This window comes from Microtus oregoni, unplaced genomic scaffold (genome assembly GCF_018167655.1).
Source record: "Microtus oregoni isolate MIOR12 unplaced genomic scaffold, Mior012 000046F_ref0000063, whole genome shotgun sequence".
Lineage (NCBI taxonomy): Eukaryota > Metazoa > Chordata > Mammalia > Rodentia > Cricetidae > Microtus > Microtus oregoni.
Window position 1 is genome coordinate 11,913,298 of NW_024543220.1, and position 23,462 is coordinate 11,936,759.

Consider the following 23,462-nt stretch of genomic DNA (forward strand, 5'->3'; position numbering starts at 1 on the left):
GGGAGGGCAGGTGGGCACTGGGGGAGGGGAGGGCAGGTGGGCACTGGGGGAGGGGAGGGCAGGTGGGCACTGGGGGAGGGGAGGGCAGGTGGGCACTGGGGGAGGGGAGGGCAGGTGGGCACTGGGGGAGGGGAGGGCAGGTGGGCACTGGGGGAGGGGAGGGCAGGTGGGCACTGGGGGAGGGGAGGGCAGGTGGGCACTGGGGGAGGGGAGGGCAGGTGGGCACTGGGGGAGGGGAGGGCAGGTGGGCACTGGGGGAGGGGAGGGCAGGTGGGCACTGAGGGAGGGGAGGGCAGGTGAGCACTGAGGGAGGGGAGGGTAGGTGGGCACTGGGGGAGGGCAGGGAAGGTGGGCACTGGGGGAGGGCAGGGCAGGTGGGTGCTGAGGAGGGGAGGGCAGGAGAAGGTGTACCGGTACTTAGAAGCAAATGCACAAGGTTTACCTTTTCACCCTTGTGGCCCTTCAGGCCCCGAATTCCATCCACACCCTAGAATTAGAGGGAGGGCAGAGATCAAGTGATTGGCTAAATTAGAGTACTGAGCCCCTAACCCATTCCCTGGTATTCAGTTACCTTGACACCTCGGGGGCCTGGGTATCCTAAAGGACCCTGTGGTCCAGAGGGACCCTGGAGAAAGAAAGAGAGAGGTTTATGAAGTCCCTCAGGATGTCACTGTGAGGGCCTCAGGGAGCAGGAGAACATAGCAACTATACTGGGGTTGGGGGGACACTAAGGTTCAGGGGAGGGGGTCATGGGTCTTAGATACAGAACATCATCAGAGCCAAGTGAAGGATGACAGGAATCCCAAGGACTGTGACCCGCTCCCCGCAGTCTGAAGACACCTCAGAGGGTAAAGGGAAGTGTGGAGGGTCTCACTTGGTTCCCTTTGGTTCCAGGAGGACCTTCCTTCCCTGGGTGACCCTGCGAGAAGGAGTTACAGAGAACGTCACTGCTGAGCCCTGTCACCTTTCCAGGAGTCCCCAAATTGCCTTGTGCGCTGACAAAGCCGATACCACAGGCAACCCATGAGTGACCTTACAGTAAAGGCGCACACTGAAAAGGTAGCCACTGAGGGGCTTGCCGGGACACCCTGGGGAGAGCAGAGAGGAGGGGTACTCACTGGGAGTCCATCCGATCCCGGCATGCCAGGGAGCCCTGGTTTCCCACGAGGACCCTGCAGGAGGAATTGGGATTTCAGGAGAGAGGGACGCATTCCTAGCCCATTGCTAGAACACGATGCCCTGAGAATCAGTTACCCACCTTCTCTCCATGGGGACCGATGGCACCCTGAGGTCCAGGGAGGCCCTGCATGTGGAGAAGGAGAAGTCACGTGAGCCACGGGGCTGCGTCATTCTCTACATCCCCACTAAGTGCCAGAGCAAGAAGGGCCCAGTGACCTGTCCCCACCCAGAGTGTGCCCCATGGTGAGGCCTAGGTGGCAGTCACTATGGTTGGGAAGAGAGCAGGACCACTCACCTGGGTCCCAGGAGTGCCCTGTTGTCCAGGAGGCCCTGGCTCTCCTTGAGGTCCCTAGAAACAAGCAGTCAGAGAAAGCCAGTCTAAAGTCAGGCAGGGGTCAGGCAGGGTCAGACAGGGTCAGGCAGAAGATAGTGACAGAACAGAAAGGATAGAAATCTCAAGGGCAGCCAAGAGGACAGGGTCAGGAAACAGGAAGGGGTTCAAAATGGCAGCCGACAAGACTGGGTAAGGGACTTGTAGGGATGAGGGGCGGGGTCTTTATGCCCATCACTCACCAAGCTCCCTTTGGGGCCGTGGGGACCATCCATGCCTCGAATGCCCTGAAACACAAGATGGGGTAAGCAGAATGGAAGCTGGGGCCAGGCCAGGAACACTGTGGTTTCTGAGAATCATGGCCTGCTCATCCCAGAGGGTGGACAGCAAACGCCCCATCAGACCGCACATTCGTCTACAGGGCGTGGGCCTGGGGCTGTGAGGGCTTCTGTTTGTTTTTCTTGAGGATTTCTGTTGTTACAGCCAGAGCCCTGGTGCACTGTACTGTATGATCTACCAAGTGCTGCTTGTGGGGAAGCGGGAGCAGAAATAAGGGAAAAATGGGTAGGGGAGGAAGGGAGGAAGGAAGTAGTTAGGAGAGGTCAGGGGTAAGGTCGAGGCTGGAAGTCAGGGTGTCACCTACCGGAGGCCCAGGAATACCAGGTGGACCTTTAGGGCCGAGAAGTCCTCTGGGTCCCTGCATCAGAGTTGATGGAGACAGCATGAGAGGGTGATAGGAAAGGTGTCCCTTTTGTTCCCATCACTTCCTGTGGCTCCCGCAGAGCACCCCAGAACACTCACCGACTCTCCAGGCAGCCCTCGAGGCCCAATATCTCCATCGTCACCCTGGAGAAGGAGGGCGTATTGATCAGATCAGTCTTGCCTTCCAGACGTCTGAGTCCAGTTCCCGCCCTGACCATGACACTTACCCGCTCTCCATCCTCGCCAGGAGGCCCAGGAAGGCCCTGAGCGCCCGTATCACCCTGGAGAAGAAGGGAGCAGTGAAGAGAGGCCTCAGATTCCTCACACAGGCAGACACTGGCCCCTTCCCTGAACTGCTGAGCCCCAGGCCTCTCTGACTTACTCTGAGGTCCCTTCCTCCCCTCTAGAGATCAGTCCCCATGACTGCAGCCCGCCCACATCACACCCACCCTGTGTCCCTTCTCGCCGGGTAGTCCTGGAAGTCCGTCAAAGCCTCGGTCACCCTAGGAGGAAGAGGGAGAAGTGAAGTGAGGTCCAGTCACCTCCCATCCCCCCTGCCTACTCTGTCCCGAGTGAGGGGCTATATCCCACTGGTGAGCTGTGAGCCCTGCGGCAGGGCAGGCGGCTACAGCTGTCAGAGGAGGGTAAGCAGGTTACCTTCACACCGGGTTCTCCAGGCATCCCACGGGCTCCATCGGCACCGGCTCGGCCCTGGGGGCACAAAGCACATGTGAGAACAAGTTGAGATATGGTCCCCTATCCCCCAAGCTCCATTTCCATCCCTAGAGGGCTCACCCTTCGCCCAGCCTTGCCAGGAGGGCCTGTGAGGCCCTGTGGTCCTCTGGGGCCCTAGTGAGGGAGAGACAGGGATGGTTAACAAGCACAGGCCGAGAGGAGAGACACTGAGCTACAAATCACATGTGGGGGTTGTCACCTGAGGGCCCAGGTCTCCAGATTCTCCTTTCAAGCCTGGGCTCCCAGGCTGACCCTGTGAGAGAAAATGGCCATACTGAAGAATACACCCAACAGTGATCTCAAAGGGTCCTCTGACCCAGCCGCATCCCCCCACCAAAGAAGCAAAACTTTTGACCTCGTTCCTTGACAGAACTGTCTCTAACTACACACACAAATAAAGAAACGCCACTTTAACTCCCAACTCACTCACCAAGGGTCCAGGGCGGCCTGTGTATCCCATGGGGCCAGGCGGCCCACGGAGCGCCAGCTAGAGGAGCAAGAGAGACAGCAGAGATGAGAGGGAGGCAACTTGAGAGCCCAGCACACCCCACATTTGTCCTTCCTCTAGCCGATCCTCACCCTTAGCTCAGCTCCATCTCTCCTGAGCAAAACCAGGCTGTCTCCCCAACCTTTCACACCAGCACCCCACAAGTGCCTTCCCTTTCCACCACAGACCTCCCTCTACCAGGACCTCCTCTGGCCCTGCTCACCCGTGCCTGCTGCAGAATGGCCTGGGCCTGAGCCTCCTGGGCTGCCACCACGGGGCCCTTGTCACCCCCACTGCTGCCAAACCGGAACTGAGGGGAGACAGAAGACACAAGGAAAATCCAAGCGCCCTCCTCCAATGTCTCAGCTGTGCCCTGGCTCCGGCTAGGTACCACCCTTCCACCCGCCTTCCACTGTGGTTACAATACTCTCCTCTGCTTCTTCACCTCCTAACATATGAGATTCTCTGCCCTCTTTTATTTATTTATTTATTTATTTGGATTTTTGAGACAGGGTTTCTCTGAAGTTTTTAGTGCCTGTCCTGGAACTATCTCTTGTAGACCAGGCTGGCCTCAAACTCACAGAGATCCACCTGCCTCTGCCTCCCGAGTGCTGGGATTAAAGGCGTGCGCCACCACCACCCGGCCTCTGCCCTCTTTTAGATAATCCATGTTTGGTTCTTCAAGACCCATGTTTGGTCCCAGGTCTAAAGAGGGTGCAATATTCCCACCCCCAAAGATCAATGGCTTCCGTTGGTGCTATGAACTCCAGTTCTTTCTACCGTCATGGTCCAGGGCTGAGAGCTCTGGCAAGCCGCGTCATGCCCCGTCATGCCCAGCTTCTCCTCCACAGCCTTCTTGGTTAGTTCTTAGTGATACAAGCGCCACCCCCGGCCTGTTTCAAAGCCCAGGAGATAACTCACTGGAAGCATCAGAGATGTGCCTGGAGGACCAGGGGCTCCATCTGACCCGGGGAGCCCTGCCCGGCCAGGGGGACCCTGAGTGGGAAAGAATGAGAAGAAAGGGAGACAGACGCAGGTCAGAGGTGTGATATCATTTTGAAATCCTTCCCTACAGGACTAACATAGACATCTCTTGATCCCCCCTGAATGCTCTACCCTGTGAAGAAAACTGCAGGGAGGCCCCAGCTTACTGCCCTCTCCCGCTAGTGTGCGCCCACTCTAGGCTATGGGGAGCACAGTCTGCTCTTCAGCTGATAAAGGATACCAGACGCAGCACCCACAGGATGTGAGCGGTTCCTCTGCAGCTCTCCCCATACCCAGAACAGTCACTTACCCTCTCGCCAGGGTCTCCAACTGGCCCTGGGTTCCCCTGGATGCCAGGGGGTCCAGTCAATCCCTAAGAGACAAGAAGGAAAGTCAGATGTGGACGTCAGACACAAGAGGGGTACGCGGCCGAGACAGAAGAGGAGCATGTGGCCAAAGGGTACACATCAGACAGAAGAGGGGCATGAACTTGGGGGTGCACATTAGACAGATGAGGGGCATGTGGCCGAGGGGCGCACATCAGACAGACAAGCAGCATGGATTGGGGGGATACACATCAGACAGATGAGGAGAATGAGCTGAGGGGTGTACATCAGACAGACGAGGGGCATGGACTTGGGGGTGCACATTAGACAGACGAGCAGCATGGATTGGGGAGATACACATCAGACAGATGAGGAGAATGAGCTGAGGGGTGTACATCAGACAGACGAGGGGCATGGGCTTGGGGGTACATATCAGACAGAAGAGGGGCATGTGGCCGCGGGGTGCACATCAGACAGACGAGGGGCATGGACTTGGGGGATACACATCAGACAGATGAGGGGCATGGACTGGGGGGTACATCAGACAGACGAGGGGCACGGACTCGGGGGTGGTCTCTACAGCAGAGGTGTGGGAATCTGGAGTCTGGTTTGGAAGCACTCTTCAGAGTGGAGACCTGGACATACTTAGGCAAGCCACAGAAGTACCTGCAGGAAACGTCTCTAATAAAAGAAAGGCAGCCTCTATAATATACTCACCGCAGGGCCTTCTGGGCCAGGGGGTCCCTCTACGAACATACCCTGTGGGGTCAGACACCCAAAGTTAGAAGCCAGGGGGCCAGCACCCACCCCATTACCTCCCCAGTTCCGCCCCCAGTATGACTCACAGGCTCCAGCACCGCAGGCTCTCCCTTCTCTCCCTTTAGCCCCCGGGGTCCGTGGGCAACCTGAGGGAGACACACATGTAACCCCCAGTGGGGCCCGTGAATTGCCAGGACACAACATCTGCCCCATCCCAACTCCAGCCTCCCTTGCAGGACCTCCTGGACACCACCTCCAAGCTCTAAGCCAGTTCCCCAGCCCACCAAAGCCAGCGCATGCTGTGTCTCTGAGAGCCGCTTCCCTCCTGGGATTCCAAACCCCAGAATTCTCCTGGGGGACCCCACCCTGTCACCAAAGGTGACCCCGGGAATCCTTAGGACCTGAAGAGGTGCCTGCTTCCTCACCCTGACCTCAGCTCCCGAGTAAGTAGGTAGGTTTATTTCTGGCAGAACCAGATGAGAATTTGATTCTAAAAGCTACGTGTTTTCCTCCAGAAAATGAAAAGCGTGTGTCCTAAGGTATAGAAGTTTATCTATAGCTTTCATGTCGCTTGTTTCAAGACACTCTTAAAAGAACTCAGAGTACTGCAGGCTGCCCTCAAACTCAGTCCCCCTGCCTCAGCCTCACTCGTGTTGGGATTATAGGCATTGCCACCATGCCCATATCTAGTTGTAATTTCTAGCTTCAAGGGGTTCACAAGTCAAAAATGCCCCGGAGGGGCTGGGCAGATGGCTCAACAGTTAAGAGCACTTGTTGCTCTTGCAGAGGGTCTGGGTTTGGTCCCCAGCACCCATCTGGTGGCCAACAACACCTGTGACTCCAGTTCTGGAGGGTCTGATGCCCTGATCTGACCTCTGCAGGCACCAGGCACGCCTGTGGTGTGTGGGTGTGTGCGCGCCCGTGTGTGCAAGCGTGTGTGCGCGTGCATGCATGTGTGTGCGTGTGTGCGTGCCTGTGCGTGTCTCTGTGTGTGTGTGTGTGCCTGTGCCTGTCTCTGTGTGTGCGTGTGTGCGTGCCTGTGCATGTCTGTGTGTGTGTGCGCCGCGTGTGTGCGTGCCTGTGCGTGTCTCTGTGTGTGCGTGCCTGTGGTGTGTGTGTGTGTGCGCGCCCGTGTGTGCAAGCTGTGTGTGCGCGTGCATGCGTGTGTGTGCGTGTGTGCATGCCTGTGCGTGTCTCTGTGTGTGTGCGTGTCTCTGTGTGTGCGTGCCTGTGCGTGTCTCTGTGTGTGTGTGCGCGCGCCCGTGTGTGCGAGCGTGTGTGCGCGTGCATGCGTGTGTGTGCGCGTGTGTGCGTGCCTGTGCATGTCTCTGTGTGTGCGTGTGTGCGCGCGTGCACAGGCATGTCTGTGTACAGGCAAACATACACATGAAGGAGATTTAGAAAGCTGTTGCCACTGGTAGTCCACATTCTGGCCTTTCAGGTGGATTAGGGAAAATACAGCTCTTAGGTTAGTTAGCAACACTCACAGTACCCTAGTTTCCTCCCCACCCCCACTTATATTCCAAGTCCACCAGTTCCTCCCTCCCCCTCTTCTGCCCCAATTCCCACTCCAAGCTCTAGGCCAGAGCAAAGATAGTGGCAGAGAGGACAAAGGTCATTTACTACTGCCCCCATTCTCCCAACAAAGACCTTCTGACCTCCTCCCTCCACCCCCATCTCGGCCAATTAGGCATGATCGGTTCCCAAATCCCAGCCCAACCCCAAATACTCAGAAGGCAGCTAAAGCAGCCAAGGGTGGCAGAATCAGGTAAGCGGGTTCAGAGTTCAGAGTTCAGCAGCAGCAGCAGCAGCAAGGGGACAGCCATGACGCCAAGCGTGCAAAGGACAAGGTGGAGCCAGCGGGAAGCAGTCCAACAGAGAGGGCCGTCTGAAGACCTGGGATGCCACTAAGGAGATAAAACAAAGGGACGCACACTTGGAAGCAACACCGACACCAGAGCCAAGAAAAATTAAACACAGCCAAGATGGCTGGAAAACACACTGAACAAACAGGAAGTGGTTAGAGAGACAGGAAGCCTCCGAGAAAAAAGAATCCAGGAAGTGGACCTTCAAAAACAACATGGCTACCATGACCAAGAGAGAAAAGAAAATCACAAAACAAACAGAAAAGCGACTCTTGCCAAGAGAATTAAGAGGGTGAAAGGCAAGGAAAACACACCAACCCCAGGGAAGGACACACAGGAAACAGCCACAGTACACATATAGGTCCACAATGAATTAGCCTAATATTTTCCATAATCTGAGGTATCCAGGAAGTAGTTTATTGCCAAAGAAAATTACCACAAAACAGCATGAAAAATCAGAACAAACAATCCCTTTTACCCCAGCTTCACACAGGAGGGACATCAAGGCTACAGTAGACAGGGAAAGAGACCAGAAGTGGCCCCCAAGGTTAGAAAATGTCATAGGGGACCTTGAGCATCAACATGGACGAGAAGTTGATTTGAGCAGGAGGAGAGGGACGAGACAGACGGAAACTGGACACAAGGCAGCTGTTTATTGACGAAAGCTTTCTAACACCTGTCTCAATTTAGACAAGAGTGGCCGAAGGAGAAAGGAAGTGGCCATGCGAGACAGAGGACCTACAGGGAGGCACGGGGTAAGACGTTTGGCAAGAAAAAGCAGGAAGTGATCTCCAGCGGCACAGACATCTCGTGTGAAGACAACATGACAAGCCAACAGGAAGTAGCACACAGCCAACCAGGATCAAACAGGAAGCCATCCACGGAGCACCCCTGATGGCCAAGGATGGGCTAGGAGCTGATTTCACTTACGGCTCCAGAGTGGGCTGTCTCCGCAGAGAGGGCAGGGCCAAGCTCGGTCTCCTCATGATAGTCCCCATAGCCATAGGTGTAATCGTAGAGCCCTGCCGGGGCGTCTGTGCCTCCCTCCCCATACTCCTCTGCCTGGAAACTGTCAGCTGTTGGGGGGACCTGGAGATCTGTCTGCTCCTTCCCAAGGATGGGGCGGGTAGATAGATGGAGGCTTTAGGCCTGAGAAGAGGCTCTTGTCCTCAAAGAACCTGAGGGTCATTGGGACTGGAGTTTTCTCCCCCACAGTGAGCAAGGAGAGGGACCAGACAGAAGAGGAATAGTTATTGACCACAAATGGACGTCTGGAAATGGACGTGATTGGGAAAATAGCGGAGAACAAGAAGGGTGGCCGGAGGGCTGGACACAGGATAGTCCATAGACATAATGACAAATGAGGACTGTAAGACCACAGACAGAAAGACCGAAGGACAGAGAGAAGAAAAAAGCGAGAATGTTGGACGGAAAACAGACCCAGGAATGGCACCATGACACAGGAAGGGGTTCACCTAACACCAACATAGAGAGTCTACTTTAGAGTCAAAAAAATATGAGGAGAAGGCTGTGACCCCAGAAGAAACAGCCACACACAGACAAGCAGGTGGCAGATCTGGAGGGACCAGAGAAGTCTTAAGTGGGTACATGAAGAGCCCTCCGGCCAGGGAGGATGCTGGGGGGGGGGGGGTCCAGCTGGGTAATGTTGGGGACAAAGTTACCTCTTCAAGGAATGGCAAGGGGCTGGACTCCAGGACTCCTTCCTCTTCACCTGGGGTGGGGTACTAGTCCCAAGGAGAGGAGGAAAGGAGGGGGGGGGAGGGAGAGGTTAGCAGGAAAGAAAGCAAAGCTGCCACCTGTCCCCACCACAGGCAGGCTCTGGGGTGGGGGATGGGGGAAATCTCAGATCTTGCAGCCCCTTTGAGAAAGACAATTTAAAGAGAGTCAATCTCCAGTGTCTGTAAGTTGGGAGCAAAGATCTGGATGCCCGTTCTACCTGCCGATAACCGCTGCCTCTGGTCCTGGGGAGGGCTCGGGCAGCGGGGGAAGCTGCCCGCGGAGCTGGGCGTCGGGAGGGGGGCGCCTGCCTGGCTGCTGACCTCTTGGCAGGAGGGCTAGGCTTTCGGGGAGGGGTCCGACGCCCCCTAGGGGAAGGGGGAGCCCTGCGGTTGGAGCTCTGAGGACGCTGCAGTGGAGAGATGGGGGGCGGGCAGTGAGCAAGTGAACCTCCATAGTCTAGTGTCTCTCCCAGAAGCTGGGGCTGATGGGGACTTAGTGTAAGGAGGTGCTGGGAGAAAGGGGAGAGATGAAGGGGGCCCTCGAGTTTACCTGGTAATCAGGGGCCGTCCCCGTAGTCATCACATCGTAATAGGGGGGCTCGTAGTCATAGTAGAGAGACTCAGTGGGCTAGGAGCAGGGAGGGGGATCGACAGGGCAGAGATTCCAGAGGGGCAGTAAGGAGATGATGTGGAGTTGGGGGTGAGAGGTGAGGGTGACAGACAGGGTGACAGTGGAGGAGATAGTGGGAGAGGGGAGAAGGAGGAAATGGGTTTCCCATGTGGACAGAAGCAGACACGATTAAGAGATTGACCCTCCAGTCTTCAAGTTACTGTGCCCAAAACACAGCTGTCACCCCAACCACCCAGTCATCCCCCCAACCTAGACATTCATCTCTCTTCCCATCACACCCCAAGGTACTTGGTGAGCAGAAACTCTGCTCCTGTCTCCACACATCCACAGACCACCACCCCTGGCCCCGCTGAGATTCCCTCTCAGCCTAGTCCCTCCCTATCACCACCCCCCCTTGGTATCACATCTCAGCTTCATTTCCCTGTCCCACCTCCTCGGGGCTCACCTGTCCCCTAATGTCCCCCAATCTCTTAATTCAAGAAAGGGATGGGAAACCCAAGGCAGACGGGAAGAAGATGCCACACAAGCAGGGCACATAGCTCCCGCTGGGGATTCTTCATAATGACTCTTTTTATTTTTAAGTGAAAATAAAAAGGTTGATGACCTAGGACTGGGAGGAGGGCATGATGGAAATAGAGAAATACTGCTGGGAGATAGGGAGAGGATGGAGGAGCAGCATGGAACACTGCGGGGGGAGGAGGGCTGCCCTGGAGAACCCCAGTGTCCTCCCCGCAACACAAGGCTGCAGCTTCTGTTTGCCCGACTCCCTTACCTGTCGCTGGGGCTCCTGGTTCTGTGGTTTATGAAGTCCTGATGGCTGCTTCTTTGGCGATCTCTGGGCTCTGTGAGGCTTCGGGATCTGAGGGGCATCCTTCTGTTCCCGCTCACATTCCAGATCCTTCTGTCCACAAGACTGATAGGCAGCTTGGACGCCTGGGACGATGAGGAGCTCCTGAACATCACCCTGCAAAGATATGAGGAGGGAGAAGCGATGGAGAGATAGACAGAGGGACTAGGAGAGGCGAAAGGAACGGTCTGGGACAAAGTGACTGGGTAGATGTCCGGGCGAGGAAACGGATGAACAGGTAAGGCCGTCATGCATGCATCCGGAGGGAGGTCAGAAGGTCGGCTGGCTGGGGAGATGGATGGGTGGTGGACACATGAAGAGGGGTTGTCTCTGGGTGACTGGGAGACTGGGCAGGTGATAAACAAGCAGATTTGGACAGGTGACGAATGACCGAATACACAACTATGAGCTGTATCCACACAACAGTCTCAGACTAAGCAATAGCACGGAGGAAGGTCACGAGCAGCTTCCTATAGGGACGACAGGAACAGGCAGGGGGACAAGGATTGCCGTCCCTTATTTCATATCTCAACGAGAAATGATGAGCCAAAGTCCCTCAGAACGACCGGTCAAGATGTCCATGTATGTGTAGGTAGATGGAGTGAACTCAGGCCTTCCAACTGCAGATTCAACACAGGCCAGCTCCTCCCTGCTCCTAGGGTCACACATAGGCCTTTCCACAGGGCTTCTGGAGACAGGGACGGCCTTGGGACCTTGACCTTCCACCATCAGTGATGATGGGAGTTCTCAGACGGACCTCTAGAGACAAGGGACTTATTTCCTTCTGGATCTCAGTGGCAATGACTTGAGTCTCACACACTGGCTCTTCCCAAAGCAAAACAAAGACCCTCCTGGGGTGACAGAGACCTTGAACTTTCATGCTGTGTTCAGAAAAAGTAGGTGTGGGCAGGCGGATCGATGGGTGGATGGGTAGATGGAGTGGAAGAGCAGACGGGTCAACAGGGGTTCGAGCACAGTAAGAACGACAGTGGATGGATGGGTGGGTGGACGGACTCACAGGAAAATGAGGGGGCAGGTGAAGGGTATGCACTGCGGTCTAACTGTGTGGACGGGGCTAATGCATGGTACCTGAGTGGCTGGATGGCGAGGGGGCGGGGAGATGAGTGGGCGCAGTGGAGCGGAGCAGCGGCTGAGTTTGTAGCAGCTATGCGGCTGGTGAACCGAGGCATGCGTCCATGTATGTGCAGGTGGATGGAGTGAGCGGGTGAGTGGAGGAGAGAACAGATGTGGGGACGGGTAAATGAACGGTGGGGGGTTGAGGAGGGAGTAGCAGTGCAGGGGAAGAGAGGTGAGCGGCTCACTATGAGCCTAGCTGCATGAGCGGGGAGTAAGTGGACCAAGAGGTAAGGCATGCACGCGTCTGGAGGCAGGTCACTGGTGTCAGTGGGCCGGGTGGACACAGGAAGAGACAGGTCACTGGTGTCAGTGGGCCGGGTGGACACAGGAAGAGACAGGTCACTGGTGTCAATGGGCCGGGTGGACACAGGAAGAGACAGGTCACTGGTGTCAGTGGGCCGGGTGGACACAGGAAGAGACAGGTCAGTGGTGTCAATGGGCCCGATGGACACATGGGTGGACGCAGGAAGAGGGGTTGTCTGTGGGTGACTGGGCAGGTGAATTAACAGGTAAATTGGGTGAAGGAATAAATCACTGGTGGACAGGTGACAAGTGACAGTGGTGACAATCAGCTGTATTTACATAAGTAGGCCTCTCGCTGCCCGCTGAAAAAGATCAGCCCTAAAGAGCGGAAAGGGCAATAGGAAATCCTGGGAAGGAAACCAAAGGCTTAAGGCTAGGAAGACAGAGGGCTGGAGCCACAAGTGTGACCCTCCTCAGACAGCCGCTGAGCTTACCTCAAAGACTTCGTCATCTAGGACGTGGGCACCGAAGATCACCACCCCACGGGTGTCCAGCACTGGATTCGCACTTCGGGGAAGGGGTCGGGTGACCCGCTTCTTACAGTCCACAATGAGGGTGACAGACTGGCCCTTCACGGCCACAGCCACACGGTGCCACCTAACCGTGGGGTAAGAAGTCCATGTGACTGACGGGTGGAACAGACAGTAGTGATGACGGGATTAAGAATTACAACAATAGCGTTGGGGAGGTGGCTCAAGAGTCAAGAGCAGTGGCTGCTCTTCCAGAGGGTCTGGGTTAATTCCCAGCATGCATATGGTAGCTCACAACCACCTGCAACTCTGGTCCCCAGGGATCGGACATCATCATCTGGGATCTGCAGATGCACGTGGTGTATAGATGTAGGTGCAGGCAAAACACCCACATATATAAATTAATTAATTTTTTAAAAAGAATTCCAAGCAAGGGCTACCATGTAATCGGTGTTTACAGCATGGGCACCCTGCAATCATTTTCCAGTTGGGGTGTCATATTTGTCTGCTAGAAACTAAGGCTCAAAACACTAAATACTTTACCAGAGAGCCAGTAGGCACCTTTTTGTTCCCATTCCCCAACCCAGACTCTGAGACCCAAACCCTGATCAGGAAGTTTGAGCAGCGGGCTAGTGTGCTCAAAGGACCAGCAGAAGCCCTCAGTTTAGAAACTGGGGCTTCTGAGTGACTTCGTGACAATCTGGGTCAGGCAGTCCAAAGGGACCAACTGACTTACTTGCCATCGGCTAGGTTGAGGCCTCGGAAGACAGGCTGAGAGGGGGCTTGTGGCCGCCCCCTCTGGTCCTCATACAGAAAGCGCACCGGGCGACCGAGCTCAAGGCCCAGCTGCTGGACTCCCTGGGCACTGTATAGAGTCAAGAGGGGAGCCTGGAGGCCAGGGCGGGTCCGCACAGCAGTCAGCAGGGAGAAGTCTTTGGGAAAGCCTCCTGGTAGCCCAGAGAAAGAGACACACAGACACAGTGAGAGGTGAGGCGATCCCAAACCTCACCTCCCCATGTCCCCATCTCACTGCCCAAACCTGGGAAGAGCTGGCGGGTGGGTGCACTGAGCTGGGCAGGTCGTGACACGCGGTAGGCCACATCAGTCGGACAGACCCCTTTTGATTTCCGGACACCATCAGGAAGGGAGGGGAACCTCAGGGCACGCAGTACATCCACAGAGGGTGCACCTGGGAGAGTCAGGGTTCGAGTCAGGGGACAGGACAGGTCCCAGGGAGGGTCTAAAGAGGGAACACCCAGATCTCCAACTCATGATCCTTTACATTACCCTGAAAGAACCTATATGGATGGGAAGCAAAGTGGCCCAGAGGGGAAGTGCAGCTAGCTGTGGCTGGCCTTCGCACCCGCCCCCCACATCTGTGTTTCAGATCCACCACCGCTGTCTAAGCTGTGAATCTTTGCTAAGATTCTCCCTGCCTCCCTCCCTCCCTCCCTCCCTCCCTCCCTCTCTGCCCTCCTTCTGCTTGTGCACCTGTCAGACCCTCCCTCCTATCCCTCCTCTGTTCTCCCCCACACCCTATCCATCCTTTTCTCTCTCCCTTGCTCTCCCTCCCTTTCTGTATCTCCCAGTTTCTGGCTTCCTGGCATCTGCTTGGTCTCTAGCACAAACAACATCTGGGCGATCGATCATCCTGGGCACAGGGAGGCAGAGAGGCGGCTGCCTAAGAGAGGTCTTCCAGCTGCTTAAGACTGGGTTGAGGTGGGGGCGGGGCAGCTCTGACTGGGCTAAGGAAGGAGATAGCAGGACCAGGACCGGGTGGTCCAGATGTCTATGCCCCCAGGTTTGGAGAGGGGGAAGGGGAAACTGAAGCTGCCACGCAGGGCAGGAGCAGGTCCAGGGCCGCAAGCCACACATCTGTAGATGCCATCAGAGTTCTTGCCCAAATCCCAGGCCAGCTCCTCACACCTGGAACCTCAGTCCTGCCCTGCCACCCCCGACATCTGAATCTAAAGATTCAAATCACAGGCCATCAGCCAGGACTCCTTAAATTTCAGCTTCCTGGGCCCAAACTCCCTGGAAAGCGAAGGCTCGCACCCCAAAGCACAGCATCTGCCCCACAGTGGAGAGCTCCCACAGAGGGTGCTCTCAAAGGCTGGTGGAAGTGGGGGCGGGCAGAGGCCAGGGCAGTCAGCAGAGCAGAGCTGGGTGGGGTGGACGAGGTGGAGCCGGCAGGAGAGAAAAGGCCTTTTGAGTCCAGGAGCTGAGGAAACCGCGACCTTCCCCCGCCCCTGAGGAGCCTGGCCCCCAAGTGTGGCGGCTCTGCAAACACTGACACACAAGGGCAGCTTTGAGAGACCCAGGTGAGGGAGACAGAGAAACAGAGACTCACAGAGACCCCTGGCCAAGGAGACCTCGGAGGTCCCCACCCTCCACCAAAGCCCAGTGGAGGACAGTTCCACACCACGCTCACTGCCCACAGGCGGCCCCCCTCAAGCCACATACTAAGCCCACTGTCTGAGACACATTGGCACCCCATCAATTGCCCTGAGCCCCCAAATGCCCTGTCCTTTACTCTCGGGAATTCTTAGTCACCCATCTCCCTGGACTCCCCCCTCCACCGGCTCAGGTCCCAAACAAGGGACAGTGATCTCAGTCAGTCCCCTGCCTCTGCAAACACCTTGTACTTCATTTTATGTTACTTCTTTGGTCTAGCCTATATCCTTTACACTGCCATTCTGCCTAGTTTCTCTCCAGAGAAGAGAAAACATGAATAATGGAGATATATACAAAATCAGTCCTGTCCCTGTTCTGGGAGAGAGGAGCTGGTTCCATCCTGCTTAGACCCAGCACTCCCTGACTCTATTCTGCTATCAAATCCTCTTTTCTAGGAGCCTTTCCCTTCTGGAGGAAAAAGGGGGGAAAGATTGGGCCTGTGGACACAAGGGTCCCAGAGGAGTCCGGTTGGCCAGAGGGGGAGGGGAGGGGCAGGAATGCAAAGAGCTGGCTCTGGCCTCAGACACCTGATCCTGGCCTGTCCAGCGGCCGTCCTGTTGGCAGCCAGCCCTGGTGTTCCCTAGAGCCAGCCGCGTGGCAGCATCCAGGGCACAGGGAGGGGTTGGGGGACCCAAAGAGAACAGGACAGTGGAGGTAGCCTTTTTCCCTGGCTCTGACCCTGCTTCCTTTACCCATCAGCCCTGGCATTCACCGGCCCGACATCAGCAAAGCCTGGACAAGACTGGCTTTGGCCATCCTCGGATGTAAGGACCCAAACCACGAACCCAGCCGGCTTAGGCTCTGGTCTGTGGTCCCCAGCCGCTGCCATCACCTGCCTTCCACCAGTCATTTCAAGGAGGGTGACAGTCCCATACTGGCTACAAGGAACTCGAGTGTTCGCCCTTCATCCTAAACCCCAAATCCCTTTCTTAAGACGCAGATGCTCCTACTCGAGGCATCTGTGGTCCCTTTCAGGTAGATGCTCTGACCTCCAGCTGACTGACACCCAGACAAGACTCCTCTTACCTGCCCATCCTGGGGCAGCACTCAGCCCCAGCACCAGAGGTAGGAGCAGAAGGAGGCGGGGGCAACTGCTGCCCCACTTCATGGCTCAGAATGCCTGGTCCCAGACCCAGACAGCTCTGGTGTGGACTGTAGACAAAGCGTGCTGAGCCTCGGAACCAGGACCCAGGGATGTCAGCAGCTTTCAGCGGTCAACTCCATGCAGCAAGGTGCTGTTGAGGAGACGTCTGCTTGCTTGTCACTGCTGCTTGCTCCGCGGTGGCTGCTACTGTGTGCCCCTGGCCACCCTGGCAGCTCAGAGACCCCAGCACGCCCCCGCCCCTAGGTCCGGCCCCCGTCTCTAGCCGCCCGCCCACAGCCACCAAAGGGAAACCCCACCCCCGATCTCCACCTGAGCAGGGGAGTGTAGGAGCGAGAACCGCTCCTCACTCGCTGGCCCTGGAAGGGTACACTCCTATTCCTGGAGGGATTAGGTGGTCTGTGTGCACCCTCAATGTCTTTGGGGGAACACAATATACCTTCTCTAGCTCCTTTCTTTTTAGGACCCTATGGTCCAGTCACACACACAACGGTCCCTGCCCTTGGGGGCCCAGGGCCCCTCTGCGGAGTCCGGGGAGGGACTCAGGGCACAGTGGGACATAAGGGGCGGGCCTACAGCGACCGCCCCACGTCCACTCGTAATCAGGTCTCCATAATTACCTCCTTCGTCCCGCCCCATGTAATTACAGAGCAGCCCTGGGCGGGGTGTTTATAGACCCAGCTATAGATAAACGTGGGGGGGTGTGGGGTCCTTGCGGAGCAGAGGTCAGAGATAGGCAAATGGGCTAATCGCCCGAGAAGATAGAAATATTGGACAAGGTAAAACAGTGAAAAGGGGCACAGGACCGTGATGAGGGGACAGGCGATGCTGCCAGAAGGGTCTGGCAAAAGGGTCACTCAGGGACGTGTCCGCTCCAGGAGGGCAGCGCTGAGACCAGCGCACCCCTTCGTGTGGGCACAGCGCCGGGTCTGCCCGGAGCCTGCGGCGCAGCCGGGGAGAAAGCTGGAGCGAGCGAGACGCCGCCGCCCGCTGGCGCTGGGAGGGCACCGGCGAACAAGGCGCCTTTGAGAAAAAGCCGGTCTCCCTTCTCCGTGGGCAGCCCCGCCCCCAACCTGGCACACCCTCTCCCCCTCCCGACAAAGCACGCCTTGTGTCTCCCACCCTGCACCGCCTCTGCAGCCCCAGGGAACCTCGGGTCGGCCCCTGCAGCACCCAGGGAGCAAGTCAGGGATTCTCACCAAAAAAATCCCTACACCTAGACGATGCCACGGTGCCCGCCGCCCAGTTACCTCAGTCCAGAAAACAGCTATTTTAACTGGAAAGCGATTTTATGTGCAAGAGAAAGCGGGGGAGGAAGCCTCCCCCGAAAAGAGACCCCGGGTAAAACCCATGCAGCCCAGCACCCATCTCTGAAGGCTGGCCATCCCCATCAGTTCTCTGTCCCCAGTCCCCAGTCTGTGGGCTGAGGAGTAGGTAGGGACAGCTGTAAAAGGAAAGGCCACCCAAATCAGCGCCCCCCTCACAGCCCAGACCCCTTCCACGAGCCAGTGAGATGAAGAAGGCAGTGCCCGGAAAGTCACAGGGGCGGACCACCTAAAGGGCCTCCTTGCCTACATGCCACCTCCAGCCCTGGCATCTAGGCCAGCCTGGGGATGTACAGTACTTCTTTGAGTCTAACTCCCAGTCTCTCCTCACAGGAGATTAAAATAGTCAGTTCTCCATCTCCGCCGGCCCCTTCACCACCACCCTTTATTCTTCAGTCTGACTGCAGTGTGCCGCAAAGGGAGCTACAGGAGGCAGGCGCCCCCCTCTGCCCCCCTCTGTCAGGATGGGGGTATGAAGGGCTGTCAGAGCCCTGCTCCGAAGACCATCAGCTCGGGGACTAGCCCCACAACACCCTTTCTAGAGGAGCTCCATCCCGCTCTCGAGAAGGGAGCAGGGTCCCAGGACCAGGGCCAGTGCTTTGTGCTCGGGGAGCCAGGGTGAGCAATCACCTACATCACGGGAGACTCAAGGCCACTGAAGGTAGACGTGTAGTGGTCACAGGGATCTGGGGTCCCATCTGACTCTGGGACCGGGCACACCCTGCTAAGGGGCCAGACCCCTTGCAGGCTGCAGAAGTGCCCTCCTGCTCTGCACCACTTGCCCATGGCTCTGGCGGGGCCCTGGGCCCTCCCACCCGCCCAGGCGCAGTCCTCTTCCACAGTGCTCCCTGCTGAGGAGCACGCGTGTGCGCCTGGGCTCAGGCTAGCTGGTGGGGAGCCTCCAGCATCTCCATGAGGAAGGTGTCAATGGGGGTGTCGCCAATGAGCTTGAAGAAGAACAGGTGCTCCAGACACTTGAGGCCGATGGAGCGGAGGGCGGGAAGACGTAGCAGCAGCTTGGCGAACCTGAGGTGGACAGAAGGGAGTGAGCGCCAGCACCAGCCAGGCCCTGGACATACTCCGGCCTCACCCTCTGGGGGGCCGCACCCCGGGATCCCCTCTCACCGGCCTTGCTGCTCAGGGTACTTCTGCTTGCAGTAGGTCTCCAGTGACGCGTAGACCTTCTCCCGCAGGACCTCGACCTCGCCAGGGTTGGAGAGGCCCTTGGCATCTGGGATGGTAAAGGAGGAAGAGCAAGAGGAAGAAGGCAGGTGAGTCAAGTCAGGAGTGCAGAAGGGGCCCTCAAGATGCCCCTCAGGGAACTGAGGCCAGCTGGGTTTGTGGAGAAGAGGAGGCTCCAAAGTGGCCTCTTCTTACCTGGATTAAACAGAATGATTGCCCGCAGGCAGCCAAGCTCCGTCTTGTCCATCCTCATGTCACGCATTTTGGACACTAGCTCTGTCAGCACCCTGGAGAGGGACCTGCAGGTCACTCAAAGGTCACAGCTCAGCCAGCCTTGGACACGGACCAGTCTATTGCCCCACCCCTTCTAGCTACAGGACAGCCTGGCCAAGGGCCACTGACCGATCAAAGATGGCTCCCACGCCTGCGGAATGGGCTGAGTTTCTGTGCACATGAAGACCCGTGGCCAGAAGGATGCCATCTCGGACATCAATGGACCGATGGGAGAAGGAGGCAATGAGAAGCTCATTCCAGCCTAGGGGCCAGAGGGCACCAAGGGTCAGCAGGCACACACCAGGTCATGGGATCCAGAGCACAAAGAAAATAGGGGGCAAGTCAGCAAGTCAAGCTCCCTGAATATGCAAGAGAAGGCTACTAGGGTCACTGAAGGTCAGGAGGACAAAGAGGGGTCAAATGTCAAGAGGTCAAAGAAAGTCAAGGTCACTGACCTGCCCGTAGCAATATGACCTGGTCATCCAGAGGTAGGGAGGAGAAGTGTGGGATCCTCTTTGCCCACTCGACAAGTGTGAACAGCTGCTTGTCAGCTGCCTGGCAGATGTTAGTCACTGGGTCATTCGGCTGCAGAGACCAGAAGATGCATGGGAGGGCAGAGTCACTATCCCTGCTGGAGGTTGTGGCACTCCTCTTCAACCCTGCAAGCCCCAGCTGAACCCGTCTCTGATTTAGGCTCCTCTTCAACGCTGCAAGCCCCGGCTGAACCCGTCTCTGATTTAGGCTCCTCTTCAACCCTGCAAGCTCTGGCTGAACCCGTCTCTGATTTAGGTTCCGCTCTGCTCTGAACGTTCTAGTGGAAGCAGAGGTGAGGAAGCTCTCACCCACATCAGAGACAGACTTCTTGAGACAAGGTCTCGCTATGTGCTCCTGACTGGCCTGGAACTTGCTATGTACACCAGGCTAGCCTTGAACGCAGAGAGAGCCACTTATCTCTGTCTCCCAAGTGCTGGGATTATAGGCAAGGGCCACTATGCCTGGCTCACTTCCAGTCCAGGACAAGGTGCAGAGGGGAGGAAGGGAGGAAGAGGAGAGGTGGAGCACACGGACCTCAACTCCTTGCCCAACCCCAACCTGAGGGAGAAGGGATCAACCCCATCACTCACGCTGCTGCCACTACCCCCGGTCCCCCCGGGACCCTCAACGCCTTGGTCACTCTTCTGCTCCACAGCAAGCTCTGCCTCCAGGATCCTGTCCACAGGCATCTCCTCAGGGGCTCCTCCAGCCCCGTCCCCGTCCCCATCCTTGTCTTTCCCCCGTTGCCGCTCCTCCTGGACCGCTGTGGGGTGGGGAGGGAAAAATGCAGAATTGGAAGCCAGCTAGGAGGGTCCAATGTCCCTGGGGGTATGGCAGCCAGAGGTGAATAGAAACGGAAGACCTGGGAATCCGGAAGCAAAGCGCTCTTGGTGAGAGCACCTGACAAGTAAGTACACACGAGACCCAGGGCTCTCCCCATCACCACAAATAAATAAGTACATGAACAGACAGATAAAGAGGTCCACCTGGCAATAGACAGGTGAAAGAATCAGAGAAGAATCTGCATTTAATAGGGTCAGTGATATGCTAAAAATGTGCCAACGTGCTTTAACATGTACTGGAGCGTCTTAATGGCCTCGTGGGTTCCTGCCCCAAGGTTTAAGGATGAGGAACCCGAGGCTAAAGACATAGCCTCCTAAATTCACGCAATACACGACCAGTTACACGCTTGACTCCAGACACGGCTGACGACAAACCCTATGCTCCTCTGACTACAGACGATGTCATCATCTTGGTGACCTGGGTCCAGGTCTTTGGAGGGTGTGTTCTGACTCTGGTCCTGCCACTCTGCCGTCGTGTGACCTTGGGAAAGCCAAGATTCATCTTCTTGAAAGCAAGGACCAGACCAAAATAAGCCCTAAAGTGTCTCTTAAAATTCAGGCATCAGGTTTACTTAGTTTCAGAGAAGAGAGATGCCAAGTCCTGACCTCTTCAGTGATTCTGTAGCTTAACAGGGTAGAAGTCTTGAGGATTCAAGGAAAGACTGGGAGACCAAAGATAGAACGTAGGATCAAAGCGAGACAGGGGCTGTATGAAGTGGAGAAGAAAGAGCAGAGGCCTGGGTAGTCCAAGGCAAGCTGGGAGAGCCCACAGCATCACAGGCTTAACCCGGAGGAGCAATCGAGGAGAACAGGAAAGAGAAACGAAACTTCGCCCCCTGGAGGAGAGAGACGTGGAGGCTCTCCTGCTGGCTGGGGCAGCTCCTTACCCTCCCTCTTCATGCCTGTGGCCAGGCACTTCTGATAGCGGCAGTACTGACAGCGGTTCCGCTGGCGCTTGTCCACCGTGCAATCTTTGTTATCGCGGCAGGAGTAGGTCAAGTCCTTCCGGATGGTGCGTTTGAAGAAACCCTTGCAGCCCTCGCAGCTGTACACACCATAGTGCTTGCCTACAGGGGGAGAAGTGTGGCAGGGAAGACTAGCGAAGACACCTGCCCACAGGGGATCCAAGGCTGAATCCTTCCCAAACACAGAGCAGCTCACAAGGCGAGATAAGCCAGTCACCTCCTCAGCCCCTTCCCTGACTGCCCCTACCTGCATCTGATAGGAATCTAAAGGCCCCACAGGTGTCCTTGCTCTGACCACCCTCAGGAAGCCGTGGGCGCCCACAGGCAGTGGTAAAGTCTCTATGTTCTTTCCTCCTCTGCACCTGGGCTGAGCCTCATACCTGAGCTTCGGTCCCCGCAGATTGCACACAGCCGTTTGCCAGCCCCAGGGCCACCTGGAGGGGGTGGACAGTGCAGGCCCCTGACCCCTAAGACCGGTGGCTTCACATCTTCAGGGGGGCCAGACCCGCCCCCAGGGAGCGACACTGTGGAGTTAATCTGGGATGGGGGAACAGGGAAGTCACAGAGGGCTCTTGGGAGGGTACTGGCAACATTGTGGTCTAATGTAAAGGGCCTTCCCTGAAGCATAACCCCAAGAATGAATATGCACCCTTCTGTGTGTGACCCAGTGGCCGGGAAGGGCACAGAACCAAAAGGGCAGAAAGTCACTGTGAGCTGAAAAAGATATCACAAATACTCCCTTTGGGCTCAGGGTTTTTGTTTGTTTTCAAAATAGAGCTAGGAAGAAGCATGCACAGAAACACTGTTCACTTCAGGAAGAGCAAGGGGTCTGAGACCACAGGGCTGCTAGGATTGGAGAACCAGAAAGGTCACGGGGTCATGGGGAAGTCCACAGAAAGATGGCAGGGAGGGGCTTAGAAGGTGGAAACAGGGAAATGAAAGCAGAGAGGCAATAAGTAGGTCACGACCTCTCACCTGAGGACTGCTGACCGGCCCGGAGAATCCTGGGGGAGCCGGAGGGGGCAGACCAGGGGACCCCATGGAAGAGCTGATGACTGGGAAGGGGGAGCCCAGTGGAGGGGGTGGCATTGGAGGTGGGGGTGCCGAAGGGGTAAGAGGTGGGCCAGGAGGAGAAGAGGGGGGGATCCCCTGGGAAAGGGGATTTGGAGAGGAGCTGTCTGGGCTTCGGGAATCTGAGAGGGAGGTACACACAGGCAGACACACAGGAGAGACAAGAAGAGAAAGTTGAGTCTTTTCATCATCCAAATGGACACTTTAATTCTCCCTGACCCACCACATCCCACGACCCCGGAGTTCAGAAATACCAAGCTGTCAAACAACAATTTCACTCCTCACGGTCGCAAGGGGAGGCGGTTGACCAGAGGAAGCCAGTTCAGCCGGAGACTCCCGGGTCATCTCAGGCTGACCTCGGGGGTGGGGTGGGAAAGCACGTGCCGGTGGACCCCCTCGTTCCCAACTTAGAACATTCGGGGCGGAGAGCATGGACGAGATCCCCGGTCCCGGGGCGCAAGCTCAGCCTTCGGACGCCCGGAGTCCTCCAGCCCAAGGGGAACGGTGTCCTTCCCACGCCCGATACCTGCCGCAGGCCCGGCCCGACCGCACCTGCAGGGCGGAAGCTCCCCCGCCGCGCCCCGCCCCGGGGGAGGGTGCTGGGCCTTGGGAGGGCGAGGGCGCGTGTTTACAAACAAGGGGGCGGGCGCGCGGGGAGGGGGCGCGGGGGGCGCCGGCCGGGACCCACGGGACACTCACCCCGCCCGCTGTCGCCCATCCCGTCCCGGCCAGCCTCCCCCGGCTCCGGCTCCGGGGTCTGCTGCTCTCCGGCCGCCGCCGCGGGATCCAGCCAGGGCCGCCGCCGCCGCCACCGGGACGCGACCCCACAATGCATCTCTTTCCTCACCCCCACCGGCCCACACTGCCCCGCGGCATGTCGCGGCGGGAGGAAGGGCGGACGAGCCGCCCAAGACATGACGCCCGGCCCGAGGATGGGGGGAGCCCGACAGGCGCCCGGGACGCGCGGGGGGGCTGAGCGGGGGGACTCGGGGAGCGCCGCCGGGGACAGCGGGCTCAGGCGCCGCGCTCGGCGCGGCGCCGGGGTGACGGCACCGGGGTGGCCGCCATCTTGGTGCGGACGGGAAGTCTCGTCGCGAGCTCCCGCCCCCTCGCCGAGGTGGGAACGGAGGAGGCGGTCTCAGCCCGCCCGTCAGCTCCCGCGCCTGCCATCCCCTCGGATGACCCCGGCCGTGCGCATGCGCGCTGGGGGCGCGGCCGC

General features: G+C 57.4%; 2 protein-coding genes across 5 annotated transcripts in view; both read right to left on the bottom strand.

Annotated features, from left to right (window-relative positions):
• Positions 1 to 16,542, bottom strand: part of Col11a2 (collagen type XI alpha 2 chain) — a 28,621-nt gene extending 12,079 nt beyond the window's left edge. The window contains exons 1-26 of the mRNA XM_041634367.1: positions 16,491 to 16,542; positions 15,976 to 16,184; positions 13,535 to 13,684; positions 13,232 to 13,442; positions 12,460 to 12,622; positions 10,511 to 10,702; positions 5,590 to 5,649; positions 5,462 to 5,503; positions 4,729 to 4,791; positions 4,356 to 4,430; positions 3,658 to 3,744; positions 3,378 to 3,434; positions 3,147 to 3,200; positions 3,008 to 3,061; positions 2,870 to 2,923; positions 2,662 to 2,715; positions 2,440 to 2,493; positions 2,312 to 2,356; positions 2,154 to 2,207; positions 1,753 to 1,797; positions 1,475 to 1,528; positions 1,259 to 1,303; positions 1,119 to 1,172; positions 875 to 919; positions 572 to 625; positions 443 to 487 (exon numbers count right to left, since the gene is read on the bottom strand). Coding sequence (XP_041490301.1) covers positions 443 to 487; positions 572 to 625; positions 875 to 919; positions 1,119 to 1,172; positions 1,259 to 1,303; positions 1,475 to 1,528; positions 1,753 to 1,797; positions 2,154 to 2,207; positions 2,312 to 2,356; positions 2,440 to 2,493; positions 2,662 to 2,715; positions 2,870 to 2,923; positions 3,008 to 3,061; positions 3,147 to 3,200; positions 3,378 to 3,434; positions 3,658 to 3,744; positions 4,356 to 4,430; positions 4,729 to 4,791; positions 5,462 to 5,503; positions 5,590 to 5,649; positions 10,511 to 10,702; positions 12,460 to 12,622; positions 13,232 to 13,442; positions 13,535 to 13,684; positions 15,976 to 16,057 — 1,893 coding nt within the window. The 5' untranslated portion in view covers positions 16,058 to 16,184; positions 16,491 to 16,542. The remainder of the gene's footprint in view (positions 1 to 442; positions 488 to 571; positions 626 to 874; positions 920 to 1,118; positions 1,173 to 1,258; positions 1,304 to 1,474; positions 1,529 to 1,752; positions 1,798 to 2,153; positions 2,208 to 2,311; positions 2,357 to 2,439; positions 2,494 to 2,661; positions 2,716 to 2,869; positions 2,924 to 3,007; positions 3,062 to 3,146; positions 3,201 to 3,377; positions 3,435 to 3,657; positions 3,745 to 4,355; positions 4,431 to 4,728; positions 4,792 to 5,461; positions 5,504 to 5,589; positions 5,650 to 10,510; positions 10,703 to 12,459; positions 12,623 to 13,231; positions 13,443 to 13,534; positions 13,685 to 15,975; positions 16,185 to 16,490) is intronic.
• Positions 16,543 to 17,735: 1,193 nt separating this feature from the next.
• On the bottom strand, positions 17,736 to 23,421 carry Rxrb (retinoid X receptor beta). Of its 4 annotated transcripts, none has more exons than XM_041634457.1 (10): positions 22,943 to 23,421; positions 22,148 to 22,365; positions 21,553 to 21,709; positions 21,095 to 21,274; positions 19,956 to 20,128; positions 19,287 to 19,416; positions 18,961 to 19,093; positions 18,754 to 18,857; positions 18,502 to 18,607; positions 17,736 to 18,402 (listed from the first exon to the last, which is right to left on the bottom strand). In XM_041634457.1, exons 1-10 carry the CDS (start codon positions 23,157 to 23,159, stop codon positions 18,255 to 18,257), a joined length of 1,566 nt encoding a protein of 521 aa, XP_041490391.1. In that variant the 5' UTR covers positions 23,160 to 23,421; the 3' UTR covers positions 17,736 to 18,254. The 4 variants fall into 4 exon arrangements, with proteins under 4 accessions (XP_041490391.1, XP_041490392.1, XP_041490396.1 ...); XM_041634458.1 differs by having other exon boundaries at positions 18,754 to 18,845; positions 22,943 to 23,420; XM_041634462.1 differs by lacking the exon at positions 22,943 to 23,421 and adding an exon at positions 22,529 to 22,876.
• Between the last annotated feature and the right edge of the window lie 41 nt (positions 23,422 to 23,462).

What these genes read in the sequence shown, in the direction of transcription:
- Rxrb (XM_041634457.1), bottom strand. Translation starts at nt 23,159, where the DNA reads ATGTCTTGGGCGGCTCGTCCGCCCTTCCTCCCGCCGCGACATGCCGCG. An exon ending in GATGGGCGACAGCGGGCGGG is followed by an intron (nt 22,366 to 22,942) that starts GTGAGTGTCCCG and finishes CCTCCCTCTCAG; the next exon opens with ATTCCCGAAGCCCAGACAGC. An exon ending in AATCATTCTGTTTAATCCAG is followed by an intron (nt 18,608 to 18,753) that starts GTAAGAAGAGGC and finishes TTACCATCCCAG; the next exon opens with ATGCCAAGGGCCTCTCCAAC.